The 25,241-nt window shown below is 57.6% G+C and overlaps 11 protein-coding genes across 11 annotated transcripts; 7 read left to right on the top strand and 4 right to left on the bottom strand.

Annotated features, from left to right (window-relative positions):
• Positions 1-30: 30 nt before the first annotated feature.
• CDEST_01139 (uncharacterized protein) lies at positions 31-1,609 on the top strand. The gene is made up of 3 exons (XM_062917298.1): positions 31-248; positions 301-359; positions 443-1,609. The coding sequence occupies exons 1-3, from the start codon at positions 215-217 to the stop codon at positions 839-841; spliced, it is 492 nt and encodes a 163-aa protein (XP_062773349.1). The 5' UTR covers positions 31-214; the 3' UTR covers positions 842-1,609.
• Position 1,610: 1 nt separating this feature from the next.
• On the bottom strand, positions 1,611-2,607 carry CDEST_01138 (Putative ribosomal protein L24e/L24 superfamily). Its single transcript, XM_062917297.1, has 3 exons — positions 2,460-2,607; positions 2,271-2,382; positions 1,611-2,184 (listed from the first exon to the last, which is right to left on the bottom strand). The coding sequence occupies exons 1-3, from the start codon at positions 2,462-2,464 to the stop codon at positions 1,618-1,620; spliced, it is 684 nt and encodes a 227-aa protein (XP_062773348.1). The 5' UTR covers positions 2,465-2,607; the 3' UTR covers positions 1,611-1,617.
• A 285-nt stretch (positions 2,608-2,892) lies between these two features.
• CDEST_01137 (Putative DnaJ domain, Chaperone J-domain superfamily) lies at positions 2,893-4,007 on the top strand. The gene is made up of 3 exons (XM_062917296.1): positions 2,893-3,049; positions 3,131-3,258; positions 3,368-4,007. The coding sequence occupies exons 1-3, from the start codon at positions 2,999-3,001 to the stop codon at positions 3,507-3,509; spliced, it is 321 nt and encodes a 106-aa protein (XP_062773347.1). The 5' UTR covers positions 2,893-2,998; the 3' UTR covers positions 3,510-4,007.
• A 1,289-nt stretch (positions 4,008-5,296) lies between these two features.
• Positions 5,297-7,143, top strand: CDEST_01136 (Putative ribonuclease H-like superfamily; the record flags this gene model as incomplete). Its single annotated transcript, XM_062917295.1, has 4 exons — positions 5,297-5,710; positions 5,761-5,807; positions 5,871-6,599; positions 6,705-7,143. 4 exons carry the CDS (start codon positions 5,297-5,299, stop codon positions 7,141-7,143), a joined length of 1,629 nt encoding a protein of 542 aa, XP_062773346.1.
• Positions 7,144-7,166: 23 nt separating this feature from the next.
• On the bottom strand, positions 7,167-10,331 carry CDEST_01135 (Putative von Willebrand factor, type A, ku70/Ku80 beta-barrel domain, SPOC-like domain superfamily). Its single transcript, XM_062917294.1, has 7 exons — positions 9,399-10,331; positions 9,282-9,342; positions 8,669-9,220; positions 8,220-8,614; positions 7,951-8,162; positions 7,385-7,851; positions 7,167-7,316 (listed from the first exon to the last, which is right to left on the bottom strand). The coding sequence occupies exons 1-7, from the start codon at positions 9,884-9,886 to the stop codon at positions 7,299-7,301; spliced, it is 2,193 nt and encodes a 730-aa protein (XP_062773345.1). The 5' UTR covers positions 9,887-10,331; the 3' UTR covers positions 7,167-7,298.
• Positions 10,332-10,536: 205 nt separating this feature from the next.
• On the top strand, positions 10,537-11,978 carry CDEST_01134 (uncharacterized protein). Its single transcript, XM_062917293.1, has 4 exons — positions 10,537-10,714; positions 10,795-10,828; positions 10,940-11,243; positions 11,375-11,978. Exons 1-4 carry the CDS (start codon positions 10,668-10,670, stop codon positions 11,539-11,541), a joined length of 552 nt encoding a protein of 183 aa, XP_062773344.1. The 5' UTR covers positions 10,537-10,667; the 3' UTR covers positions 11,542-11,978.
• A 1-nt stretch (position 11,979) lies between these two features.
• On the bottom strand, positions 11,980-13,219 carry CDEST_01133 (uncharacterized protein). Its single transcript, XM_062917292.1, has one exon. The coding sequence runs from the start codon at positions 12,669-12,671 to the stop codon at positions 12,144-12,146; it is 528 nt and encodes a 175-aa protein (XP_062773343.1). The 5' UTR covers positions 12,672-13,219; the 3' UTR covers positions 11,980-12,143.
• Positions 13,220-13,633: 414 nt separating this feature from the next.
• CDEST_01132 (uncharacterized protein) lies at positions 13,634-13,975 on the top strand (the record flags this gene model as incomplete). The annotated part of the gene is made up of 1 exon (XM_062917291.1): positions 13,634-13,975. One exon carries the CDS (start codon positions 13,634-13,636, stop codon positions 13,973-13,975), a length of 342 nt encoding a protein of 113 aa, XP_062773342.1.
• Positions 13,976-16,047: 2,072 nt separating this feature from the next.
• On the top strand, positions 16,048-17,672 carry CDEST_01131 (Putative HAD-superfamily hydrolase, subfamily IIA, HAD superfamily). The gene is made up of 4 exons (XM_062917290.1): positions 16,048-16,214; positions 16,470-16,491; positions 16,569-16,637; positions 16,788-17,672. The coding sequence occupies exons 1-4, from the start codon at positions 16,140-16,142 to the stop codon at positions 17,546-17,548; spliced, it is 927 nt and encodes a 308-aa protein (XP_062773341.1). The 5' UTR covers positions 16,048-16,139; the 3' UTR covers positions 17,549-17,672.
• Positions 17,673-17,833: 161 nt separating this feature from the next.
• On the bottom strand, positions 17,834-19,020 carry CDEST_01130 (putative O-methyltransferase UstE; the record flags this gene model as incomplete). The annotated part of the gene is made up of 3 exons (XM_062917289.1): positions 17,834-18,470; positions 18,530-18,594; positions 18,670-19,020. The coding sequence occupies 3 exons, from the start codon at positions 19,018-19,020 to the stop codon at positions 17,834-17,836; spliced, it is 1,053 nt and encodes a 350-aa protein (XP_062773340.1).
• Positions 19,021-19,761: 741 nt separating this feature from the next.
• Positions 19,762-22,907, top strand: CDEST_01129 (Putative DNA topoisomerase, type IA, TOPRIM domain, DNA topoisomerase, type IA, central). The gene is made up of 6 exons (XM_062917288.1): positions 19,762-20,269; positions 20,339-20,536; positions 20,599-20,777; positions 20,860-21,029; positions 21,083-22,410; positions 22,485-22,907. The coding sequence occupies exons 1-6, from the start codon at positions 20,189-20,191 to the stop codon at positions 22,515-22,517; spliced, it is 1,989 nt and encodes a 662-aa protein (XP_062773339.1). The 5' UTR covers positions 19,762-20,188; the 3' UTR covers positions 22,518-22,907.
• The last annotated feature ends 2,334 nt before the right edge of the window (positions 22,908-25,241 follow it).

Below are 25,241 nucleotides of genomic sequence, written 5' to 3'. Positions count from 1 at the left end.
CTTATGCAAATGGCTAGGCTAGGCCGATAAGTATTGTCAGTTGCAGCAAAACCGCACGTTACTTTTTCTCCTGTTGGGTCTTTGTCAGAGATATTGCACGTCGTTCTTTTGTCCAGCATCTCCAGTTTGAGCCTTGAGCGTTCTGCCTTGTTTCCCAGTTGCGATTCTTCCCGGCCGATAGAAAGACCAGCCTCTTTGATCAACGAACCCCACCATGTCTGATGTGTATCGCAAGACGGGACGCGGAGGTATGATACAAGTCTGCCACTCTCAATGACCACTCTAATCCCGGTTTCGCAGGAAGCGGGAACTTTTACTCGAAAAAGGACGTCGAGGACGTCGAGAAGGCCAATCCCGAGGTGCGTGCAACTCTCTGTCCACCTGTCTTTTCTGTTAATCCAAGTGATTGGACACGTGCTTATCGGCAACCAAACACTACCAGGACGTCGAAGCCCAGAAGACGAACAACGCTACAGTCGCCTCGACTACCAGCTCGACATCGCCGACGGCCGGCGGCTACGCGCGTGCGGGCAGAGGCGGGGCGGGGAATTTTCACGATGCGTCCTCCCTGCCAGATGCGAAGCACCAAGAAGAGGTCGCAGGGAAGACGCGGGCGGCCGTGAGCGCCAGCCTCGCTCGGTCGTCTCGGGGCGCCTCGGGACGTGGCGGGGCCGGCAACTACGGAGAAACCAGCGTTCCGGGCGGCACCGAGACGGCCGAGGGGGAGGCGAAGCGCAAGGAGGCGCTGGAGAGAAAGATCATTGAGGACGTCGAGGCCGGGCTTCCGATGCCGCCGAGGGCGTACCAACACACCTCGAAGAAGGACGAGGACGAGGATTGACGTCGTCGTGTCAAGAGAGAACGAAAGAGGGTCTTTGTTACGCCAGGGCAGCTGTTTACGATTACCATTTGGGTACTCTTGGAGTTCAGGGGATGGGGTTTGATTGTACGACACCGAGAACAATGATACCCGCGACGCCCGCTTTGGGCGGTTCACTTCCGGATTGACACTTGATGGACGACGGTATTTGCGGGAGTCGCAATGGTAGCATCTGTCTTGCTTGCTGCTTTTTATAGATATGGAAATGCTGGGTAGGTGTTGGGCCATGCATGCTTCATGCGCTGCTATGCGCCCTCTTATTCAATCGACATGTTCAGCAAAGATCCTCCTACTCGTATGGCATGAAAAGAGCATCCCGACTGGCTGCCCTAAAGGCCGCGGACGACACAGGCAAGCGTCCGTAAGAGGGAAGGATGGCGAAAGGCGGTGGACTGAGAGGATGCCCGATCTGAATCTGGACCTCGGATAACTTTTTCTTTCTTGGTATTCCTTCTTCTCAGAGCCACCAAACGCCGTCGATGCTAACCGCCCTTTTGTATCCCTCAACGCCCGATAAACCAAAATAAACCCCCAAAAAGAACCCCAACCTCTCTTCGCCTTGTCCATGGATGATGAGGGCGGAGGGGCGGAAGAGAGGGGGGGTCCCATCGATTAGCATTTTGTCTCTTTCTTCTTGCTTTGTGCGTCTTTTCCTCCCCTGAGCTCTTGGTCGGTTGGTCGATGGTGTATAGACATGAGCTGACGTCGTCTCCTCTCTCCTGGCACCATCATCATCTTCAATCCTCCATGTCGACATCGCCATCCTCTTCCTCGTCGTCGTCCTCGGCATCGTCGTCGTCGTCCCACTCGCCGTCGCCCTCCTGCAGGACGCCCTCGCGCTCCTCGACGACGTCTCCATCGACCGTGACACGCTGGCGAATCTTCTCCTTTCCAAAGACCTTGCCGGCACGGTTGCCCTTGGCGGCGAGCACGCGGCCCTCGGCCTCGAGAGCGGCGATCTCGTCCTCGGTGGCGCCCTCGGCAGCGAGTCTCCTCTTCTCGGAGCCGCGCAGGCGCGGCAGCAGGTGCTCGTTCTCGGCGACGAGCTTGCGGGCGGCGGCGATCTCGCGCTCGCGCTTGCCCTGCATGCGCTTCTTGTAGAAGATGCGCTCGCGGCGGGACCGGATCTCGGACACGCGCTCCATGGCCTTGAGCGTCTTGGCGACGAGGTCGCGGTCGTACCGCACGGGCACGTTGCGCCGCGCGCCGAACTGGAGCGTGCTATCGACCGTCATCTCCTTGTGCGCCGAGGCGCGGTACGCCTTTGTCCACTTGAGCTTGCGGGGGTTACGCTTCATCTTGAACTGTTTGGGTCCCACGGTGGTTAGTCTTGGCCTCTACTTGCTTCTCGGGATGGGGGATCGAATCGCGGACGCAATCGAGGACGTACGTTCTTGTGGCACTTGCTGCGGCAGAAGCGGAAGACCTTGGCATCGTTACGGACGAAGGTAATGCCCTTGCTCGGGTAAGCAGGGCGACTGCAAAAGTAGCACGTCTCGATTCTGGGGAGCGTTGCGAGTTAGCGGCTTGCATGGAATCAATCCGTACGTAGGTTTTTTGACCGGATTGGAAAACATACCTCATGGTGACGGCGCTGATACCTTGACGGGTATCACGGGGCGGGCAGTCACAAGGATTTCTGGGTTGTCGGTGGTGTTGTTTTGTTGATGGCGACGACTCTTCCACATACAGCACGACGCACGGGGGATTTCAGCGGAAGGCGGTGATTGAAGCCTTGCCTCTGGAAGTTTTTTAGAAATTTTTCTTCTGCCGCTCCCAGGCGCCGCTTATCGATTGTGGTGGGGCAGCGCCAGTTAGTAGTGAAAGTGCAATAGGACCAAGGCGGTATATTGGTGGGGACTGAGGGGACTTGGCCCAAGCTTTCCCATTTTCCCCCAAGGTCGGAAGAACACGCTCTCCGAAAAACTCCCGGAGGAGCACGGACCAGTACCGGCGCATCACGGCTTTTGGCTCATCGGAGCGGCGAAACTCCAAAGAAAAAAAAGCTCTCCCCCCCCCATCCAAGGCCTTCTTCGCGAAACCACCCGCCCTTTCTTCCGCAGTCATCCATCATTCTCGATTCACCACACTCGCCGACATCTACGAAATCCGCAAATCATGGCTTCTGTCCTTGCTGTCGGAGCCGGCGCTGCCGTCGCAGCTTTCCTGGTATGTCGGTCCGCTTTTTCGCATGACGTGCGTAGCTCCAGGTAGCGAGCAAGACCGCTGACGGGTATGGATTTCCTCCAGGGCCGGGCCGGTCTCGTCGCATGGCGCCGATCTCGCGGCGGCGTCGGCGCGATGGGCAAGGCTTTTTACAAGGGCGGCTTCGAGCCCAAGATGAACAAGCGCGAGGCCTGCCTCATCCTCTCACTCCAGTAAGCAACGAAGCCTACCCCCCCCCCCCCCCCTTCAAGTCCCGCGGTCTCGCTGGACAATTGGAGGACAGTAGTTGGGACTGTAGTAGCTGACAATAGGGTCCCACAGAGAGAGCGGTGTCAGCCGTGACAAGATCCGCAAGGCGCACCGCACGCTGATGCTCCTCAACCACCCCGACCGCGGAGGGAGCCCCTACCTCGCGACTAAGGTCAACGAGGCCAAGGAGTTGCTCGAGAAAACGACGTCTTGACACTAGCCACTCCTATTACGTCGATGATGGGGAGTCTACGAAATGTAACAACAACAATACGAACGGGAAGGCAAAAAAGAGGGGACTCATTCGCCAAGGGCTGGAACTTCCTTGGGGGGAAGGTCTTACTTGATGGTTGATTGTGCTTGTAATAACAGACGGGTCGTTCTTCATAGCGGTGGCGTTTTATGGGTGGTTCCTCTCCCCCCCTTGAAGAAAAGGGGAGGAGAGGGAATACAAGGGTCGTGTATGCGCGCGGCTGGACTGGTCTTTGGGTATTTGGGGCATGTTGTAACATTATGCTTAATGGCACGAGACCCTCTCGTCTCTCTTCTCCCATCCATACACAGTACACTTGTCTGGCGAGGCCCGATCCCCGAGATCTATGCTTTGCTCTGGCGGAACGGATTAGTGCGAAGCCCAAACCGCGCCGGGCGATGGATCGGGCTTTGGCAGGCTGGTAGATTTCCCCGCTGGGAAGCAGCTTCATATGAGAGTATCAAGGCAGAAAAGGGGACCGTTCCTCTACGACTTAGTCAACAGTGCGGACAATACGACTGGCATATTGGCAGAAGTTCGGGCCACTCGATATGTTACTGTCGCTTATCCAGTCTACGATGAGCTTCCGAGCCAGAGGCCGGGAAGCGTCTCAACAGAGCAGATCCAGCACACTGGAGTCGGACCATTTTATGAGTCCTTCATATTTGGATGCTTCTCGTTCTCAGACTTCCTTGCAGTGATGTCTGATCAATCCTGTAGCTTGCTTGATCTTGCAGTCTTGGAGCATTGTGGGCACCCTTGAACTCCTGACTTCAAGGCAGTGGCCATGTCTCTCGTTGCTATCCAAGTCTTTCAAGCAGAAGGCCTGGCTCATGCTATGCAAGGCAGACTTCGTTTGGCGAAGCTTTGGCAATTGGAAAACTAAAAGATGGTAGACACTTGAGTATCCTTATGTAAAGCAACAGACGTCTAAAAAACTGTAGTGATGTCCTGACAAGCCTAAGATCCTCTCTGTTTTTCATGCAATTCAGAGTAAACATTTCAGCAATCTTCTCGGTAACAGTCTCAAAAGTTTTAAATACAGATCGAAGATTGGATGTAGTTTAAAGAGGATCTCTTTAAATCAAGTCGTCCAGTTCATGTTTAACAGCTTTGCAAGACAATTAAAAGCACATCTTATGTATAACCCCCTCACTAACCATTGTCATTGCTTCTTTGTAAGCTATCTCTCTTGTTGTAGTTTCTCTTTTTCTCAAATAAGAACTAAAGCTTACACAAAGCTTAGTGTCTAGTCTACATGCATGTGGCTTCTACAGGATGCAGATAGCATCAAGTCATTAACTGTTACTAAGAAATAAAATTGACCTGCTGTTATTTCTTGTTAGGTAGTTGTGGAAGAAACATCCTACCTATTCATTTAAATCCTTACTTCCTTCTCTCCCATCAGCCACATTCAACAATTTTGCCTTTCCCCTTCTGTTATTATTAAAGAAGGAACGGCTTGACTTTGTTGCTTCCTCTTCCTCCCGCTGGCAACTTGGCTTTAGAAAAAGGCCCCTACATTCGCTTCAATCTCATTCGGAAATTCCAACCCAACCACAATCAACCCATCAACATCTTCATCAAACCTTTTTGTTTCCTGTACCCCCAACCATTCTCATACCCCAACTACTTCTCCTGTTCTTGATTAAGTCAGCTTCAACCATTCGGTCTCTTGTTTGTTCACAGCCAAGAAAAATTCCCGATTCATATCTCACTTCTTCTCTCTCCTACTCAGGTACCTCATGATGGACCGGCCTCACGACGAACAACTGAGGATGCTTCTCATCCGGGCCTTCGAAAAGAGAATGAAGTTTGAGGAAGGCTCGCATCAAGAGGTGGAAGAAGACCCGAAGACCATCGTTCTCGACCCCCTCGCCCTCGACCACCAGACCGCCGCCAAGAAGGCCGCCACGAAGGGAACATCCATCGCCAAGCCGACGCTCAGCAAAGCAGCTACCCACTTCGTCGGACCGCCCCTCGAGCCATCCAGATCCGACAAGCTGGCGCCTGCCGCTTTCGACGCTCTCCTCAAACAGGACTTTCCCAGGTTCAAGAACATGAAAGCCGGCGACCTCTCGGAGGAAGGCATGACCTTCGTCGCATGGGACCTGGCTCGGAGATATCCCTCGAGCTTCATAGGCAAGATGAACCGCCCCAAGGTGAGTTCTCTTGTGGATTGTGGGAGCTGCGCAGCTGACATGTCTCACAGGCGCAGCCCTTCTTCGACGACATGACCGAGGAGCAGACCTGGGACTTGTAAGCTTTCTTGTCAAGCATTAGGGAAACTGCCTCTTGGAATCATAAGCTGACGCCTCCTAGCTTCTACGTCTACCACCCACAAGCGTTGGACAGTAGCCCCTACATCTTCGTCCCGACCGAGCAATTCCAGCACTTCCTCAACGTCATCAACGCCTCAATCCAGACGAACCTGACTATCCCCGCCGGCAAGCCGGGCGAGATGTTCTACGTCACCTTCGGACCCAGCTGCACGATTCGCCCAAAGTACATCGCCCGCTCGGCCTCGCACAACGAGTACCGAGCCGTCCGTGACACGATCCCTCCCCCCGAGGAGGAGGACGCCTGCGCCGGCGCGACCGCCTTCGGCAAGGAGATGCTTCTGTCCCTCCTCAACATGCATAACAATTACAAGGACACCAAGACCAAGAACAGCAAGAGGAAGCAGAAAAAGGCCCTTAACCGCGAGGAGTCCCTCTACGACGCGCAGCTGTACCTCGGCCTCCGTCCTAAGGCGAGCGACGTCAAGGAAAAGGAGAAGGAGACTGCTCTGGATAAGCCGTTGCCCCACGCGCACGAGCAAGACGTTGTGTTTGTGTGCATCGATATCGAGGTCGCCGAGGAGCATCACGGTACCGTCCTCGAGATCGGATTGTCGATCTTGGACACCAGGAACCTTGCTGGCGTCCCGCCCGGTGAGAACGGCCGCAACTGGGTCCCGTTTATCAAGAACCGCCACCTCATCACCGATGAGTATCGACACATCCGCAACCGCAAGTACATCAAGGGCTGCCCCGAGCTCTTCAACTTCGGGTAAGTTCTTTCCACCCCCCCCACCCCCCCCCCCCCCCCCCCAAACAAAAGGCCCCAAACAAAAGGCCACGGAAGCTTGCAAGAATATTCGCTAACAATGCATAGTAAGAGTGAGTATCCCAAGCTCAGCGATCTCGGCCCCTCGATCATTGCGGCTATTAACAACCTCTCCGAGGCCGGCCAAAAGGACGACTCCGAGGCCGACAGACGTTTCCGCAACATCGTCCTCGTCGGCCACGACCTTCGAGCCGATCTCGGCTTCCTAGAGAGGATGGGCGTCGAGTTGTGGACCGTCGGCGGCGTCATGAGCCGCACACTCGACACGAAGGACATACATCAGGCGTGGCGCCAGCAGTCTCAGGGCCGTAGCCTGGCCATGGTGCTGACCGACCTGGACATTCCGCACAGCAACCTCCACAACGCGGGCAACGACGCGGCGTACACACTGCAGGCGATGCTCGGTGTGGCGGTTGCGGCGATGGTGGACAAGAGCCAGAAGAAGAATGCTGATCTTGAGGCTGAGGAGCAGCCGGTTGGCGTTTGAGAGCGAGCCATTACAAAGATGCAGTATGAAAAACCCTAGTATGAAGAGAAGAAGATGGAAACGGGTTCACAGGAAGTAGGCAACACGGAGACGATTAGAATTTCCATTTCATACACCCTGAGAAAAAACAAAATAAAACGCCCGCTTTTAGTCCGTTATTTTGATTTCAAAAACTGCAGCCAAATTAGCGACGGCACATCACACCACGTCCTGATCGTGACAGCGGGAAAGAAAAACAAACCTCGTCGGCCTGCTCGCTCGTGACGTCCGACACCTCGGACGTCGCCTGATCCACGAGCCCCAGCCTCGACATCTGGATCTTCCACCACATCTCGCGCCGGTCGCCGCCCAGCTCCCCGGAGAGGATCTTCCCCTTGAGGCCCCTGACGATGTCGTTGTACACCGCCGGCTCGTCGAGGTCGACGAGGCCGCCGCGCAGGACGGTGAGGTTCTCGAGGGCGCGGGCGTAGTTGGCGTCGCCGAAGCTGTCGGCCACGAGCCGCGCGACGATGTCGCCCATCTGCGTGGCCGCGTCGACGATTGTTTCGACCTCGTCGGCAACGGCGAGGGCGCGCTTGAACTCGGGGATGGCGTTCTCCGCGCTGATCTTGGGCCGTTTGGGCTGCGTGCCCAGGAGGGCGTCGACGTCGAGGCCCGAGAGGGGTTTCGACGCCTCGTGCTTGCGTTTGCCTTTTGCTTTGGGGGGCACTGTCGGGTGGTGTTTGCTTAGCCATGGAGGTTCTGGTGGAGAAACTTTCTTTGGGGGGGGGAGAGGGAGGGTTTGTCGGATCCCCGAGCTTTGCTTACCTTTCTTGACCTGCGCTGCTGAAACGAGGGTTTTGATCTGCGAGCTGGACTTCTCGACGAGGTCCTCGGGTGGTGCGGCATAGCGGACGAGGATGGGAGGAACGGGTTCGATGGTACCCTGGGGGTCGACCGCCCTCTGGCGGATGGCTTGATTGATCCTGTGGATCATGGGGTTGTAGGTGTCGTCGATTGCGGCGTACTCTGACGGGTTTCTATATGATTGTCAGCTACCTGGTCTTCATCCCCCACTGGGAGGGGGCCACGCTCACCCATCGTCATCGGCGCCAAAAGTGCCCAGGTCCATGGAATCGACGTAGTCGTTCATCGCTGCCGTAAGGTCGTCGCCGGGCAGCAGGCGGTGGTTTTCCGTGATCTCCTGCCCGCTGACAGTGATGACGCGGTCAAGGGGCGGGAATTGGTACCCGCGGACGTCCTCCGCGAAGGGGAGGGGCACGTCGTAGAGACATTCCATGTCCGGCTCGATACGCGGGGCGAGGAGAACCAGGACAGGGTCCTTCTTGTCCTTGACGACGAGACGGGCGACGGCGTAGGACTCGAGCTCGTAGAGGGCGTGGATGAGGGAGGAGAGCGCGAGTTGTGACTTCTCGTCGAATTTGCGGCTGACTGTCATGCAGGTCTCGCCCATGTTGAGGAACGGTTCGTACTAGATCCGAGTGAGCAAAAGGGGGTTTGTCCGCGGGGAGGGCTACGCTCATACCTTTTCACAGGGGATAAATCCGATGATGCTAAAGGTCCTGACGGTCTCGAGCTTGGTGACGTTCCACTCGGACTCACTGATCGCCACCGCCGTCCGGCCGTACTCGTACCCCTTGGCCAACGAATCGAACTCGACGTCGCGCTTGCCTCCCGGGGCGTCGGGGTCGTTGACCCTGTACGTACGCGCGGACCGGACCGCCGCGAAACCCGACACCGACTCGACTCCCTCCATGGGCTCGCCTTCGAAGGCTTGCGTCGATTGGGACGCAGCGCCCTGCCCCTCGGCCGACACGACGACCGTGGAGGCTGTCGGGGGCTTGGCCTGCTTGGTCCTGAAGTAGCGCTCGACGTTGATGACGACAGGCGTGGGCGGTATCTTGAGGTCCGCGGGCGGGTCGGCGAGGCCGAGGGTCAGGGGCCCGTCGTACGTCTTGTATGGCCTGGTGGGCTTGAGGCGCGGGGTGTCGAGCTCGTCGATGGCCTCTGCAATGGTTGCGAACTGACCCTTATCGCACTTGGAGACAAGTTCCTGAAGGATCCCCTCGTTCTTTTTCTGCAGAGTAGTGTTAAGAGGCGCGAGGTGACCGGAAGACGCAGAGATATGGCCTACATACCTTGATCGAGGGCTTGTCTTCCTCCTTGAAGCCGTACTCTGCATCGTCAAAGTCGACGCCCCTACGGCGTTTTAGTGGGGGTGTTGGTAGATCCAGCATCGAGCTCCCCAAACTTACAGAACAATCAACTCAATCCCATCTTGGTTGATCTTCTTCGCAATCGAGTCGATGTCATCGCCGTCGATGGGGGCCAACCCGTCAGTGACGAGGTAGATGCGCCGCTTGTACTTGAGCGTCTTGGTGAATTTCTCAATCATATCCACGGCGAGGACCACGGCGGAGACTGCGTCGCCGGTCTCGGTCTCGCTCGGCTTGACCTCCGCCCTGAGCTCCCTCAGCGAAGTCAGGGTCATGGGGCCGAGCTCCCGCAGGACGGAGATGTTCTCATAGCCCTCATCGTCCTGCATGGCGTTGCGCGTCTCGTCCGTCTTGAGACCGATGAAGCCGACGGTCCACGTCTTGCGCGAGGCGGCGACGGTGGTCGAGATCTTGTCCCAGACGTAGCGCATGCTCCAGTCCAGGTCCGGCTCGGTGCGGCCGTTGTGGCAGTCAGCCATGGACGAACCGAGGTCGACGATGTAGACTGACGCCTCCTTGTCGGCCATTGCTGCAGTGGGGTGTGTTTTTTGGTGATTTTAATGTAGACGATGCATTGGAATTTGCGAGGTCTCGGAAGGTGTTGAACTAGAAGGCTCACAAAGAAGAAGCCCGGCGTATAAATGGAGGGTCACTGTGACGGAGCGGGACATGGACCTGGATGGACCTGGACCCTGGCTCGTTTTAGGCAGATGAGGTCCATTGAGCTCCAGGCTGCTACGCGCCCCAGCAGCGCGTTGAGCTGATGCCCGGCGATAGTCTTCGCGCTATCACGTGATGATAACGACAAGGTGCTACAATGATAGGAGAGGGGGAGAAACCAGCATCTTGCTCTGTTCAGTGTTTAGAGGATTTACAAAGTGCAAGACCTCAACCATACCATGCGCGCACGAGTCAGAAACTGCCGGGTGGTTCAGTTGCAGCGGTCAATGGCAGCGATCAAGCTGCTTGGAATTCTGGAGAAACGTGCACTCAAGCTCTGAGCAAAAGACTCGTGAGCAAGGAAGCCCCCCATCCCCCCCGGTTAAAGTAGTGTGCCAGCTCCCAGCGCTGTCGGCAGCTGCTGGGCTGCTGGAATGGAGCTCTGCCGAGGTGACCTCATACATTCTACCCGACCCCTGTCACCAAACCTCCTGCGGCTTGTTCAGACGGCTGGCAACCTCATCGACTGACGGACCTTCGCCGCAAACCACCTCACATCACATCCCAATTCAAACCTCCCTACCTCAATCCAAAAGGGTAATTAGCATCGCCAGATCTCCCAATTCAAGTAATCACCGACCGCCCATCATGCCCGACTCCATCGTCTTCTCCCCGGGACCGTACCACATCATCTCGTAAGCCCCGTCCCCGTGGAAAGTGTCAGCGTGCATTATTGATTGATACCTAACCTCGCGGGCTCTCTCCCCCCCTCCAGCTATGGCGCCCTCTTGGGAACGACATTCTTCCATGTAAGCCGGGATGCAACGAACCGTAGCCCTCTTCTTCCCCCCTTCTGCCTCCTTGGTGACGCCCGAGATGAAATGAAATGACTGACACGCACAACCACCCCCGCCCTCAAGTCCTTTGTGAACGGTATCACAATGTTCCGCGTCCTCGAGCGGCCCGCCTTCTCCGCCGCCCAGAACGCCCTCTTCCCCGTCTACTTCACCATCCAGACGGCCCTCCCCGCCGTCCTCGCCCTGACGTACCCGGGCAGCCACAGCCTGCTGGGCGAGCACGCCGGCGGGGTCGGCGGCCTGCTGCAGGAGTCCAACCGCTACAGCGCGCTGCTGCCCATCGCGACCATGTTCGTCACGGGGCTCGTCAACCTCGTCGTCGTGCTGCCGAGGACGGTGACCGTCATGAAGGCCCGGTACGCCCAAGGTAAGTTGCGTGGTGGGATGGTGTCTCCAATGAAAGCCGCGCTCGGATGGGAGCGGGACTAAAAGGAGGAGAAAAAGGGGTGGGGAGATGAAGAGAAAAAGAAAAAAAAAAGTACTGACAGCCGACTGCAGAGAAGAAGGACGGAAAGAAGAGCTACGACCCGGCGCCGCACTCGCAGGAGATGCAGGCCCTCAACAAGTCGTTCGGCAAGCTGCACGGCATCTCGACCCTCGTCAACCTCGCTGGCTTCATCGCCATGATCCAGTACGGCTTCTCGCTGGCAGCGCGCCTCGACTGAGGAAGGAAGCTGCAGCTTCATTCAATGTACACCTACTCGGTGGAGAGATGATATCTTTCAGAGGAACAAAATCACGTTGTTCAGGTTGGTCGAAACCGTTTATTAGTACCTGTTTATAGCCCACATGTGTATGTGCGCACAGATTGACAACCTACTGAGGAAAACCAAAACAATGATGTAGTATGTTTTATTGGAACTCCCCCAGATCCTTCTTCTCGCTAGGTACGATACAATCGAGCGACAAACACGTCGCTCGAGTTTTGATGAAACGCCGTTTTCCCTTTTGGTGGTGCAATACCATTGCTCTCCATGCGCTGCTGCCACGCCCGAAACCTTCCTGCCATCCGTCTCCCCCCGGTTGATTAATCCGATCTAAGCTGGGTATCGTCTTCCACTGGCACCTGGCGGCACACGCGGGTCCGTTCGCGTGCCGAACAAGCCGAGCGCTGAAGTTTACTGAAAATGCAAGAACGTGAAAATGCAATTGTCGTTGGTGGTGTTTCGTAAGTGGTGGTGGTGGTAATGATGGCGGTGCCGTAACCGTCGTCTTGGTCGATTGTCCGGCCCATCACGATTCCGTGACTGTCACCAGTAGTCGTCGCCTAGAACTTGGTGTTGTTGCGCGACGGAATCGGGGCCGTCTTGAGGGTCTCGCTGGCGGCGAACAGCTCCTTCTTGACGTCCTCGAGGGCCTTGCGGCGCTGGGCCTTGATTTTCTCCTCGTCGACGACCTGGACAGGTCTCTCGGCGGCGATGGCGCCCCTGACAGACCAGCGGCCGGGCTTGCGGGCGAGGGCCTCCTCGACGTCGATCTCGTCGGCGGGTTTGGGGTACTCGCGGGAGAGCGGGGGCAGGGGGTTCTTGGTCTTGTGGGCGGTGGTGATGGCAGTGCCGCTGGGGGTCTCAACGGCAACGACGGCGCGGTCATGGTACTCGACCGAGTTGCGGGACGAGTTGGTCGCCGAGCTCAGTGAGGATGTGAAGTAGTCAGCCTGGGAGGAGGCGTCGGTGGAAGCCGTAGCGGGCATCTGGGGAGAGCGTGTCTGCGTCTGCGAGGCCATCTTGTAGTCGTAGGGCGGAATAGAACGAAGGTTGAGCAGCTGCTCCTGGGTGAGTGTGACGGGGGACATGGCTACTATTAAAGTCGGCGTCGGATACGGGGGCACGGGTGGTGGAGTCTAATATGATTTGGTGGTGGTGCTGGTGGTGGTGCTCTTTTTTCCCTCTGGTCCCAGTATTTGATGAGACGGTGCTTGGGGCAGTGGAGTCAATCAGATAGATAGCGTGCCGCGTGGGTAGGTCAAGGGCAGGGAAGTGTCAGGTTCCGGGATGATTTTCGGCCTGGTTTTATTTCCCCCTCTCTTGCAGTGATGATATGCGTTGGATAGAAGGAAGAGGAGGGAGGGTGGTGGGGGTTGCAAGGTAGAGCTAGGTTTCTTATCGTGAGGCAACCAGGTAACGGAGAAAGGGAGTCAGTAGTGGGTGACGTGTGTAGGTGGGCAACGCAGAAAAGAACCCGGATGATGGATCGTGACAAGGTTGGGAGAAAGTCAAAACGCCAGGATTTTGTCTCGTGTCGAGCTGAGAAACGCAAGGTGAGGTGAGGTGAGGTGAGGTGGGTATGTAGCGATTGTAGATACTTGAGTAGGTACGTGTACGGATGAAGGTCCGAATTAGTAGATGGCAAAGCAGCTGTGTGGCGAACGGGGGGAGTGAAGAGATTTTTATAACGCCGTCCGGAGCAAACGAACTAATTCCCTTTTTCTCGTGTCTCTCGTGCGAAGGAGCAACGGGACCGACGGGAAGGGGGGAGGGGAGTGCAGGAGCGATGAGAAATCAAAGGACGTCGGCGAATTTGGCAATACTCGTCCGTCCGTCCGTTGAGCCGGATCGGATTGAATTAGTGTGTGGGGGGGTTTTACCTCCTTTTCTTCTTCTTATTTTCCCCTCCTTCTATTATTGTCCTCGGTTGTGTCTGTATTAATCTTCACGCTTGACAGGTTCCTATTTCCGACCTCGCTTACCCCATGTAATACACGGTAGGTATTCATCGTATCTACCCGGCTTATACCATGGCTCTTCTTCCCACGCCATGTGCCAGGCCTGTCACCCCCCCCTCCAACGTTCCAATCGCGGCGACTCGTGCCCTTTCCCCAGGAAAAAAAAGGTCCAAGTCCAAGTCCCATGGCCCATGGCTGCAAAGTCACGAACAATGTCGTTTCCTCTCATTCTGTCATTTCCCTCCACCCCCACGCTCATTCCCCAGGGTGTCTACCTGTCGGTGAAACATGCGAAAGCGGTGAGGCGGTCTTTCATCTTCACCGCCGTAGGAATGAAGTGTGTGCTTACCCGAAGCAGTACTCTTACTTGCCCAACAGCGTGCGCAGTCAGAGATGAGCCGCATGGTAGTGGGATGGTATGGGATGGGATATGACGCCGTCGTCGTCGGAGTTTGTAAGCGACAATCGCGAACGGAGGAGCCGCGGGTCGTTTACATGCAGATGCAGATGCAGATTGTGCTGAATTCCACTGATTCTCAGGGACCTTCCAAGTTCTAGGCCTCTTGCAAGGGTCATGTGGGGGCCGCTAGTGCACCTTTTTATTTTATTACTGCACCTTAGTCTATTCTCGCTGATCCTTTTTTCTCCCTTCTTCTTTTTCCCTTTCGTTTCGTCCCGATGATCGACGCTTTTAAGTGCCCGCCCCTCTCTCCTGGATGCGGCCAAGGACGGCATCCTGCCTGGGCATTTGTGCGGCTCCCACTGAGAGAGAGAGAGGGGGTTCGGGGCTTCGGCGGCATCTCAGACATTTCCTGGGTGGAGATAGATTGAGCACGAGGGATGCGTCGTGCGATCCGCTAAAGGAGATCGTCACACGGCGAGCCTTCAGATGATTCGGTCGTCGTTGGCGCCGAGCCGTGTTTACGGGTCTTGCGGAGATGTCACGGATGCCACTGGGAGGATGACAGCAAAGAAGGGATAAAAATGGAAAACAAGATAAAAAAAAAGGCCGACATGAAAACCCGTTCTTGACGCCACCACCGGCCACACCGGCCACACTGTTCACGACTCATGCTAAATGCTCCTATGCGACGGGTAGCTTCTGCCTCCCGTCCCCGCCTGACGTCATCCGTGTTGGTAATCCACACGGCCACCGGCAGTGTCCGAAGTCCTTAGTAGTATGTATTCGCAATGCAATTGGATTTCCAATGAGAGAGAGAGCCAATGATTTTAGGGAGGCCAGCCAGCCAGTCAGGACGGAACGCTGAGGTGCTGCTGACATGGCTGCCATGCAGGCTCGACAGGAAAAAGAAGCTCCGCACCCGGAAATGCGTGTTTGCCCCGAATATTCCTTTCTTCGGCGTGGGGCCGCATGGCCGTGGCCTCCTCATCCCGCGCGCAAAGTGGGATGGATCATGGATGGTGGTACTGCAGACCGCATGCCGTGCTAGTGTCTTGCATTCCATTCATAACCCGCCCCGGGGGGGGGGGGGGGGTGGGGGGGGGGTCGCCATGTTGAATGTCATGAATGTCGAGTGGCATGCAGTTGGTTCAAACGCAGACGGGCATCGCATTCGTGGCTGCCGCCCTGCTGGAAGCAAGAGGAAGCGGAAGGAAAGAAAAAGAAGAAGGAGAAAAATTGGCAACGAGGGGAAGGTAATCTGTCAAGGTGCATGCAATCATTCCTCATCCATTCTGGATCATGCCGGGGTCTCACTTCTGTTGAATCGCCTGCTCCGGTTGACCGTCACCTGTGCAGTCAGTGTGAGCGCCATTATGTCGGCGCCGCTGCGCTGGGATGGGATGAAGGAGGCGGCCATGTCTGACAGGAATGCGGGTTGGCCGCAATCTCGAAAGCAGCCCGCGACAGGTCCTCCGGTTTCGCCCCTCCCCGAAAGAGGCGGTGACTGAAATGAATGCGACCCCGGCTTTCCGTGGTTGATGTCTTGTCCTACCTGTACCTGGATACGCTGGATGAAATCCGGGGAAGTCTGCAAAATAGCAGGTGGTTGGAGGTTTAACTGACACAACTTGTTCCGTCCAACCCCCGGATCTCATCGTCTGTCGGCGCCTCCAGCAACCCGACCCCGACCCCGGACCTGAATGGATTCATGCTTGATTGCACGATTTACCACGCGGTCACTTACCTACAGAGTACCGTCTAGCCCAATGCATGCAAGCCAAGACTGGAACATGCCTCTGGTCTCTCTGGCCTGTCTATCCAGGCCGAGACCGCACCGTCTCAGTCTGTCCTCTCCCCAGGTTTCAATCATTCCCAAACATGTGTGTAGGTAGGTGCTACTGTATGCGTGTACCACCAGCGCCGACCCGCCCGCCGCCCGTAAACCAGCCGCAACACCCAAAGCGCCGCCGCCAGACCTCGACCAATCGGACGATGGCCGTTCGACCTCACTTCCCACTTCCGTTCGTCATCCGCCCGTATCCACACCCCACCCATGTCCCTCCCGCTCCGAGGGACCGAAACTCACTCACTCAAGCACTAACCGCTGCAACTCATACGACACCTGTGCTGTTGTCCCCCTCCGCCCCCTCCCGAGATTTGTTGAATAAGAAAAACACCAAAGGCCAAAAGTCGCGATGTCTCAACAACAGCAGCCCAAATACCTCACCGGCGACCCCCCCGCCATTCAGGAATTCCTCGACAAGTTCGACGTGAGCACATAATCCCCCCCCCCACCTCATCTGAGTCATTTTCACCACCACCTTCTTTGTGTGTGAGCATCTCACGATGAATGTGTGTGAAAGAGAGAGAGAGAGAGAGAGAGAGAGAGAGAGAGAGAGAGAGAGAGAGAGAGAGAGAGAGAGAGAGAGAGAGAGAGAGAGAGAGAGAGAGAGAGAGAGAGAGAGAGACGCGCATGAGTTGAGATGAGATAAGATGCATAGTGCTAATGGCGAGGCGGAACCTAGGTCTTTCTGATTGACTGCGATGGTAACTTTCATGGTCCCGAAGCAGCTACTGCTCTTGATTCCGAACCCGGCTGACCACTCCGTGCCGTGCCGCGATAGGCGTCCTCTGGTCCGGCGATCATCTCTTTGACGGCATCCGCGAGACCCTCGCTTTTCTTCGCTCAAGAGGTTGCTCACCCATCTCATGATCTTTCCCCCACCCCCCCCCCGTCCCTCCCTCCCTACCCTACCAGTAACCTCAAAACCGCCCCGATCCTTGATAAAGCCACCTTGACAACTGTTCTCCGAGTTTCTCATCGTCCCCCCCAAACAAAACAGGCAAGCGCACCGTCTTCGTGACCAACAACTCGACAAAGTCCCGGGCCGAGTACCACAAAAAGTTCGCCGCCCTCGACATCCCCTCGGAGGTCGAGGACATCTTCGGCTCGGCCTACTCCTCCGCCGTCTACGTCTCGCGCATCCTCGACCTGCCCGCCGGCAAGCGCAAGGTCTTCGTCATCGGCGAGGCCGGCATCGAGGCTGAGCTGCGCGCCGAGGGCGTCGACTTCGTCGGCGGCACCGACCCGGCCCTCCGCCGCGACATCACCCCGGAGGACTTCGCCGCCATCGCTGACGGCTCCGCCCTCGACCCGGAGGTCGGCGTCGTCCTCGCCGGCCTCGACTTCCACATCAACTACCTCAAGCTGTCGCTCGGCTACCAGTACCTCCGCCGCGGCGCCGTCTTCCTCGCCACCAACACCGACAGCACCCTGCCCATGGCCCACACCTTCTTCCCCGGCGCCGGCTCCGTCTCGATCCCGCTCGTCAACATGATCCAGCGCCAGCCCCTGGCTCTCGGCAAGCCCTCCCAGGCCATGATGGACGCCATCGAGGGCAAGTTCCGCCTCGACCGCGCCCGCACCTGCATGATCGGCGACCGCCTCGATACCGACATCAAGTTCGGCGTCGAGGGCAAGCTGGGCGGCACCCTCGCCGTGCTGACAGGCGTGCACAAGAAGGAGGACTGGGAGAAGGAGGACGCCGCCGCCGTGCCGGCCTACTACGTCGACGGTCTGGCCAGCTTGAAGCTGGACGCGTGAGGCTGAAATGCATAGGGTGGGGGGCAAGGGGTAGAGCGAGACCCTTGGGCTGGGAGAACTTTTTGATGATTCCTATAACTACGGGCTCCTGATGCATAGATGGAAACCACCCCGTAATGACCTCCATAGAAGCTCTAGACGCATTCCCTAGATGTATACATGTTTATAAAAACTCACATGCCACGACCGTCTCTACGAAACGCCTCGACAACCCCCCCTTTCTTTTTATTTACATGTATGCCAAATGATCGGCCGCGAATCGCATTAGCCAAATGACCGAGTGCCTCATTTGTCCTTCTTGCTCTGCCTCTTGGCCAGCTCGCTCGTCCGGATCACTTTGGGCGGCGGCTTGGTGTACGGGAAGAGCGACTTGGGCATGAACATACCGACCTGCTTCTGATACTCGCTGTACTCGGGGTACTTGCCCGCGGTGATGAGCTCGGTGAGCCAGGTGGAGCCCTGGAATAGCATGACGAGGAACGCGGAGCCGGCGAACGTGTAGCTGTACAGCACCTTGGTCGCGTAGCAGCTCCACTGGTACAGCACGAACCAGACCATCTGCTCGGCGAAGAAGTTGGGGTGCCTGCTGTAGGCCCACAGGCCGCTGGCGACGAAGCCGCGGTCGAGGTCCTCGCGGGCCCAGCCGCGAGGAACCTTGGCGGACTTCTTGTAGGAGGCCTTGGCGGTCTGGTAGTCCCACTGCTGGCCGTCGCTAACGAACTCGGTGACGACGAGGCCGACGAGAACGGCGAAGAAGGACCAGTCGGCGGCCGTAACATCGGGCTCGAGGCGGCTGGCGAGGAGGAGCGAGTAGGCCGGGAGAGCGGAGAAGGCGAAGAGGAGGACGGACTGGATGAAGGAGATGAAGGTCACATTGAAGAGAAAGAAGACCCAGCCGGGGACGTATTTACGGACGATTTCCCTGGGAGAAAGCTTGTCAGTCGTGGTGTGTGTTGGATGATCCGGCGCGCGCGTACGTACCATCTGTAGTCTTCGCTTCCGCGCTCGTAGCCTCCTTTGCGCCAGTAGTTAAAGGTCAAGCGGGCCTGCCGAGAGAAAACGCACCCGTTGGTTAGCGAACGACTCCACAAGGCGAAGCAGAGAAGACTCGGAATACTCACGCTCCAGAGAGTGGTCGCGACAGCGGCGAGAGCAACCCTCTGCGACGGCTCGCCGTTCAGGTAAGCCCAGGCGGCCGTGTGCACGACGTACCAGTTGGGCAGCAGGCTCCACAAACGGTCGATCTGGGAGTAGTTGCGGTGGTACTCGGAGACGACGAGGGTGACGACGGCGATGAGCAGGGAGAAGGCGAAGCCGGAGACGAGCGGGTTTGTCTCGAGGTAGATCCGGGGCAGCGACTGCGGGTTTGCGACGATGCGGCGCGGCAGGTCGAGGAGCTGCTGGAGGAGGGGCTCGGCGGCCTTGGCCCATTCGGAGCACTCCTCGAGGGAGCTGATGGAGGGCAGCGCCATTGCGTGGGTGGTTGCTGGTAATCTAGGGTTCGGTCGGGGGAGGATGCAGCTGCGGTTGCGCCGTGAGGTGGTGTTTGGGGGGACGAGGAGTCGTGATGCCTTTTTGATTGAAAGTGAAGGGACTCACTCTGTAGTGAAGGTGGTGAAGGTGGTGCAAACAATGCGCGTCATAGATCCGTAATTTCGGGGCCCCTGGGGGTGGTTACCCAGGTAGACCGTAGGCTAATGTACCTACCTGAGGTAAGGTAATGAGGTAGAGCTTAGGACACCGCCCGCTGCCGCTTCGGGCGTTTTGCAGGGTTCTTCGGGCACTTTGACCACCAAAGCCTGTCCGTCTGCAAGCCGTTGCCAGACCGGTTCGCGGGGTGAGTGTTTTTGAGCGAAGCAATGATGGGCTGGATCGTCATGGAGAAAATTCGATCTTTGTGCCGTCGAGATCTCAGATCTGTGGCCATCGCAGATCTCCCCCTCCTCCTCCTCCCCTCCTCCTCCCAAATTCTCCGGCAATGAGATGCAGAAGCTGGATCAGGTGGCTTACGTCAGTTTTTGTCCCTTGCAGCTGGTTGCCAGTCGGCCGGCGACCAAGGCGGAGCCCCCCCCCGGAGGCTGGAACTGAGGCTCGAGGGGTTCGGCCGGCGCGGCTCAGCGCTGCAGAAAGCTCCAATGAGCGGGCAGCCCCGCTGTGGGGTTGCACGAGGCCGCTATCTTAGCGAGCCGGCAGCTGCAACTGGACTTCACCTCATGTTAAAACTTCGTACTCTGCGGTGTGTAATACGCCCGATATCTGGACAAGCTGGATCGAGAGTGAAGGTCCAAAAAAGGAAAACAAGAGACAGAAGCTGGCCGTTACATGCTGAACCTGCTGCACCTGACAAACGATTTTGTAATCACTGAGAGCTCGGAGAGCTGGGGCCGCCAAGGGTTGGAGCTTGACGCGTGGATGCCCTCGTGAAGTCACGTCTCCCGGGCAGGACACTCGTTCACCGCCGCAACATGCCCCTGCTCTTCCAGTATTAAAACCTCTGGAACAGGAATTTAGCGCACGCGAGCGAGGGATCAAAGCATCCTGCAACAAGCGCCATTTCACTTTCGTGATCTGCACTCCTCGCCTCTTCACCTCCCTCTCTCCCACTAGACTGAGATCGAGGTCGAGACTGAAACCGAAACCATGAAGGTTCTCTGTGTCGCAGAGAAACCGTCCATCTCCAAGGCCGTGGCTGGCCACTTGGCTGGACGAAACCCCGAAGTTGTGAGTATCCCGGAACACATTCAGTCGAGCTTCAGTGCCTGGGACCGACTACTGACTGATCCCCTTCAGCACAACACGCGCTCTCAGTATATCAAGAACTACGGCTTCGACTTCGACTTTGGCGCGCCATGGGGCCCCTGCAGCGTCACCATGACCGCCGTCGTCGGCCATCTCACGGGGCTCGACTTCACCCCGGAGAACAAGAACTGGTCGCACCCACCTCCCGAGAGTCTGTTCACCGCGCCAGTCGTGACCTTCGTGCCCCAGGTCCGACTGATCCCGACCCTATTACTGCCGACAGCGTGTCATCGTTGCTAACCCGACTTTAGGACAAGAAGACTGTGGCCGAGAACATTGAGCGCCAGGCCCGATACTGCCAGCTCCTTATCATCTGGACGGATTGCGATCGAGAGGGAGAACACATCGGGAAAGAAATCGTCAATGCCGCCAGGAAGGGCAACAGTAGGATCGCCGTCAAGCGCGCCACCTTCAGCAACATCGAGCGAGCGTATACCCCCCCCCCCCCCCCCCCCCCCCCCCCTCTTGGCCTCCTCTTGTCTCTATCAACTGCACTTCTAACGTAACCCCAGACACATACTCACCGCTGCGCGACGCCTGACAGACCTGGACCAGAAGCAGGTCGATGCCGTGGATGCGAGGATAGAGTTGGATCTCCGAATCGGCTACGCTTTCACCCGCTTCCTGACCAACAGCCTTCGGCCCCTTGGAGGGCCTCTGCAGGAACGGACAATCAGCTATGGTAAGCTCTCACGTCCGTCACCGCAATCGCGCCTCCTCTTATCGGAGACCTAGGCTCGTGCCAGTTCCCAACCCTGGGCTTCGTTGTCGACCGGTACTTTCGCGTCCAAAACTTCGTGCCGGAGCAGTTCTGGAGCATCAAGGTCATGCACTCTCGCGAAGGCAAAAAAGTCAACTTCAACTGGTCGCGGAACCGACTGTTCGACCGCATGTCGGTCATCATCCTCTACGAGCGATGCATCAGGGCCAACAAGGCCACCGTGACAAAAGTCCAAGAGAAGCCGACGAGGAAATGGAAACCCCTGCCCCTGACCACCGTCGAGCTCCAGAAAGCGGCCACTCGCCTCTTGCGCATGAGCGGTCAGCAGGCAATGACGGTCGCGGAAGGCCTCTACAACAAGGGGTTCATCAGCTATCCCAGAACCGAGACGGACCGCTTCGACAAGGGCATCGATCTGAAGGCGCTGGTCAGGAAACAAACGCCCGACAACCGATGGGGAGAGTACGCGCAAGGGCTCCTGGACGGCAACTTTCAACAACCGCGCGAGGGTAAACACGACGACAAGGCCCACCCGCCCATCCACCCCGTCACGTACGCGGCACCGACGGTGCTCAACGCGGACGAGAGGCAGCTCTACGAGTACGTCGTGCGTCGGTTCCTGGCGTGCTGCTCGGAGGACGCCAAGGGCCTCGCGACGGACGTGGAGATACTCTACGGAGAGGAAACCTTCCACGCTCGCGGACTGGTCGTCCTGGAGCGTAACTACCTCGACGTGTTTGTCTACGAGAAATGGAACGACTCGGCGCAGCTCCCGCAGTTCGCGCCGGGCGAGACCTTCCAGCCGACGGAAGCGATGATGACGGACGGCAAAACAAGCCCGCCGGGATACCTCACGGAAGCCGATCTCATCGCCCTCATGGACGCCAACGGCATCGGCACGGACGCGACGATGGCAGAGCACATCCAAAAGATTCAAGACAGGGAATACGTCCAGCTGGCGGACGGGGGCCAGGACGACGATGACGACGACGACGGCCAGGATAGGCCGCCGTCACCGCCGGCGAGAGGTGGGCGAGGTGGCCGCGGCAGTCGCGGCGGACGGGGAGGGGCTAGAGGGGGCCGCGGCGCGTCGTCGGCGTCCGGGCGGCGAGGACTTAAGGTCTTCATCCCGACGCAGCTCGGCGTGGCTCTCATCACGGGATTCGATCGCATGGAGTTCGAGACGAGTCTGGGCAAGCCCTTCCTGCGCAAAGAGATGGAGAACAAGATGAAGGCGATATGCGACGGGCGCATGACCAAGGACGCCGTCCTGCGGGAGAGTCTCGGCCAGTACCGGCAGGTATTCCGGGACTCGCAGGAGCGGCTCAACGTCCTCAAGGCGGTAAGTTTCGGGGGTTCCCCCCCACCCTCCTTCACCCACGAAAGCTACAGACGCGCTGACCATACTGCCCTTAGGCGTGTCGCGAATTCATGTCGATTCGCGCGTGAGCCTCGATGGCGACGCGAGATAAGGGCTCACAGCCCTGGGTGGTTTGCAAGACGTCCAGGTGTCGAGATGAAGTTGGGATGATCCCGTATCGACGACGACATCGTTGTCGCGCGGCAGCAGGCCCCCCCATAGTGCCCATGGTGGTCCATACGCGACCAGGACCACGGGGCGGGACTTTCTTATCGATCGTGTCCACTGGAATCCAAACGTGGGTGTGACGACGGGCGCGTTGGAAGTGCCCGCTCACACCCCCCTCAAGTACTCGCAGTAGTTCCGAGGACCGGCGCCGTTGATCGGCTCCAGCTGCGCGACATGGTTTCCTTGGGGGGGTTCGAAAATCCAAGGCGGAAGGAAGTTTTTCGGTGCCATCAACACGACGTCGGTCTTTTTTTCTCTTTTTTTTTTGGTCGAACCGGCTGGTCGGGGACTAGAGAGGCAGAACGGAAGAGGTCGGAGAGGGGCAGTGAGGAGGGGAGGGGTGTGTGTGTGTGTGTGTGTGTGATGGACGACCCCGCCGCCGCGATATGTTGGACGAGAAGCGGGGAGGAGGGGGGGATTTGGCGGCTACTGCAGCAAGTTGCAGTGGTGCCCACGCCATGAGGGAAGGAGGGGGGGCAACACGGGCAGGAATCGGGCCAAAGGCGGAGGATTTTTCATAGATCGCAGGCCGAGAGTCGCAAAGAAGGAAGAGGAGGAGGAGGAGGAGTCGGCGAGTAATAGTACCCACAGGCTCGGGAGGGATAGACGTCTACATCTAAGGCTAAGGACGGCAAAGAAGGGGCGGCCATCATCGCCCGAAGCCTTGACGGTGCAGCATGGCACAGCGTGGGTTTTCGCGAGTGGACGGTGCCACGTAGAGGGACGAACACGGCTCTCGATGGACAGGCGTGATTCGACGCGACTACTCACGTCCACCAGCCAGTCAGTCAGTACCTTACCTAGCATCTCCGAAGGAGGGAGGGGCAAACAGAATCCCCATGTCTACAACGACGATGACGATGATGACCAGAAGTAGGTACCAGCGGGTACAAGCAACCCGGGAACAGGGACATGAATTCCTGGGATCGCTCGCTGTTCGTTTTAATACCATCTCTTCGAGGTCTCGCGGCGCATGTGTATGTATGCAATATATGATCTCCAACAACGAGCCGTGGTGGACTCGACCGGGTTGAATAGAGAGGGCCCGGGGACCAATCAGACGACTCGCTGGGCGCAACGTGATGGCTGCGCTCGTCGGCGTGCGACGGGAGGAGGACTTTGCGCGAAATCCCCCCTCCTCTGTACGTTTTGAAATCCCATCTCCATTCGGACGTGAGTACATTGGTTTGGTTTGGTTTGATTTCCACGAGCGGGTTTTCGGATCGGCAGCGTAGACAGAGGACAGGGGCAACACCTTCGAAAATGGCCGAGATGCCGAGCGAGAAAAGCCCGCGCGGGCGCATACGATGCGGGAAAATGGACGCATGGCATGGCGGCGTTCCCCATGAGCGCATCGCCTCATAGCATGAAGATGACCATAGAGGACGAGAAGGAGGGGGGGTCGTATCAGATGCGATGCGAACCACAGTGCCGGATTGTTCTGATGAAATGATCACCTTGATGGCGATGAAGTGAGGCGGCGGCGGGGGCTGCTGCGAGCCATGGACGGGTTCGGGCGGCGGGTGCTGAAGAAGGGAAGCAACCCATCAGCTACGGGAAAGGCATCGCTTACATCACACATCAGACATCACAACTCCTGGCTTTTGGAAGGGGGGGGCAAAGTCATGCACCACGCAGCCCCGAGAAACGATGCGCCTCAGCCGCCGCGCCGGGGCTTTGTTGCGCGGACAATCAATCGCCCATCGCCCATCGCGTCGAACGCCCGGAAACATGGCGATGCGGCGTGGCTCAAGACCTCAAGACCTTCCCCCCTCTCCCTCGCTCTTTGAGGCGCCGAGGGGGACACGCCAACACGACGTGTAAGACGGATATCCGAATCGGTGTGGACATTTCGAAGCTGGGTTGTGCGTGTGTGTGTGTGTGTGTGTGTGTGTTCCCAGTCTTTTTTCTCTTTTGTGTATCTTTGCTGTGGAGAGGCGAAAAGAGGGTACCTAGGTAGGGCGAGATATGTGCTGCTGTGGGGAGGAGCCTTCTGTCTCTGGCGGGAGAGCGGCGGTCGAGTACCACAAGGTACCCGGGGGGACAGACAGACGTACAGAGGAGATGGGCAGGATACGTACCTGTCAAACGGCGCAAACCTAATAAGGCGTTCCAGCCCACCCAGAGTTATCCCCCCAAAAGAAGCACCTGATTGTTAGGGGCACGCCCCCCAAGTGCTGTCTTGATTGGACTGGACCGGACTGTTGGCGGGCTGCTATGTTCGGGCACGGGATCTCAGCTGAGCCGGCAGGTGCTGGAAGGACGTTAGACACTGGACGTTGAATACTGGGTACAGGTACTGGATGCTGGGGCCCAGGAACAAGGTCCAAGTGGGATTGCGGCCGTGTCAGAGAAGCGCGTCGCATACTTGCCCACGCAACGCACCGCGCCTGAGGTGGTGTGTGATGCGATGCGATGCCGTGTGATATATATCGCGGGCAGTATTGTAAAGCAGTCCGTCAAGAAGAACACCTTAGCCAAACCAGAAATGCGTGTGCAGTGGGATTCGAGCGCTCTTTCTTGTGTCCCTCTCGTTGGGATCCCTCTCGGCTTCGATGCGCATGGGGCCACAGCGATCGAGTCCT

This window comes from Colletotrichum destructivum, chromosome 1 (assembly GCF_034447905.1).
Source record: "Colletotrichum destructivum chromosome 1, complete sequence".
Taxonomy (NCBI): domain Eukaryota; kingdom Fungi; phylum Ascomycota; class Sordariomycetes; order Glomerellales; family Glomerellaceae; genus Colletotrichum; species Colletotrichum destructivum.
This window is presented reverse-complemented; position numbering and strand designations above follow the sequence as displayed.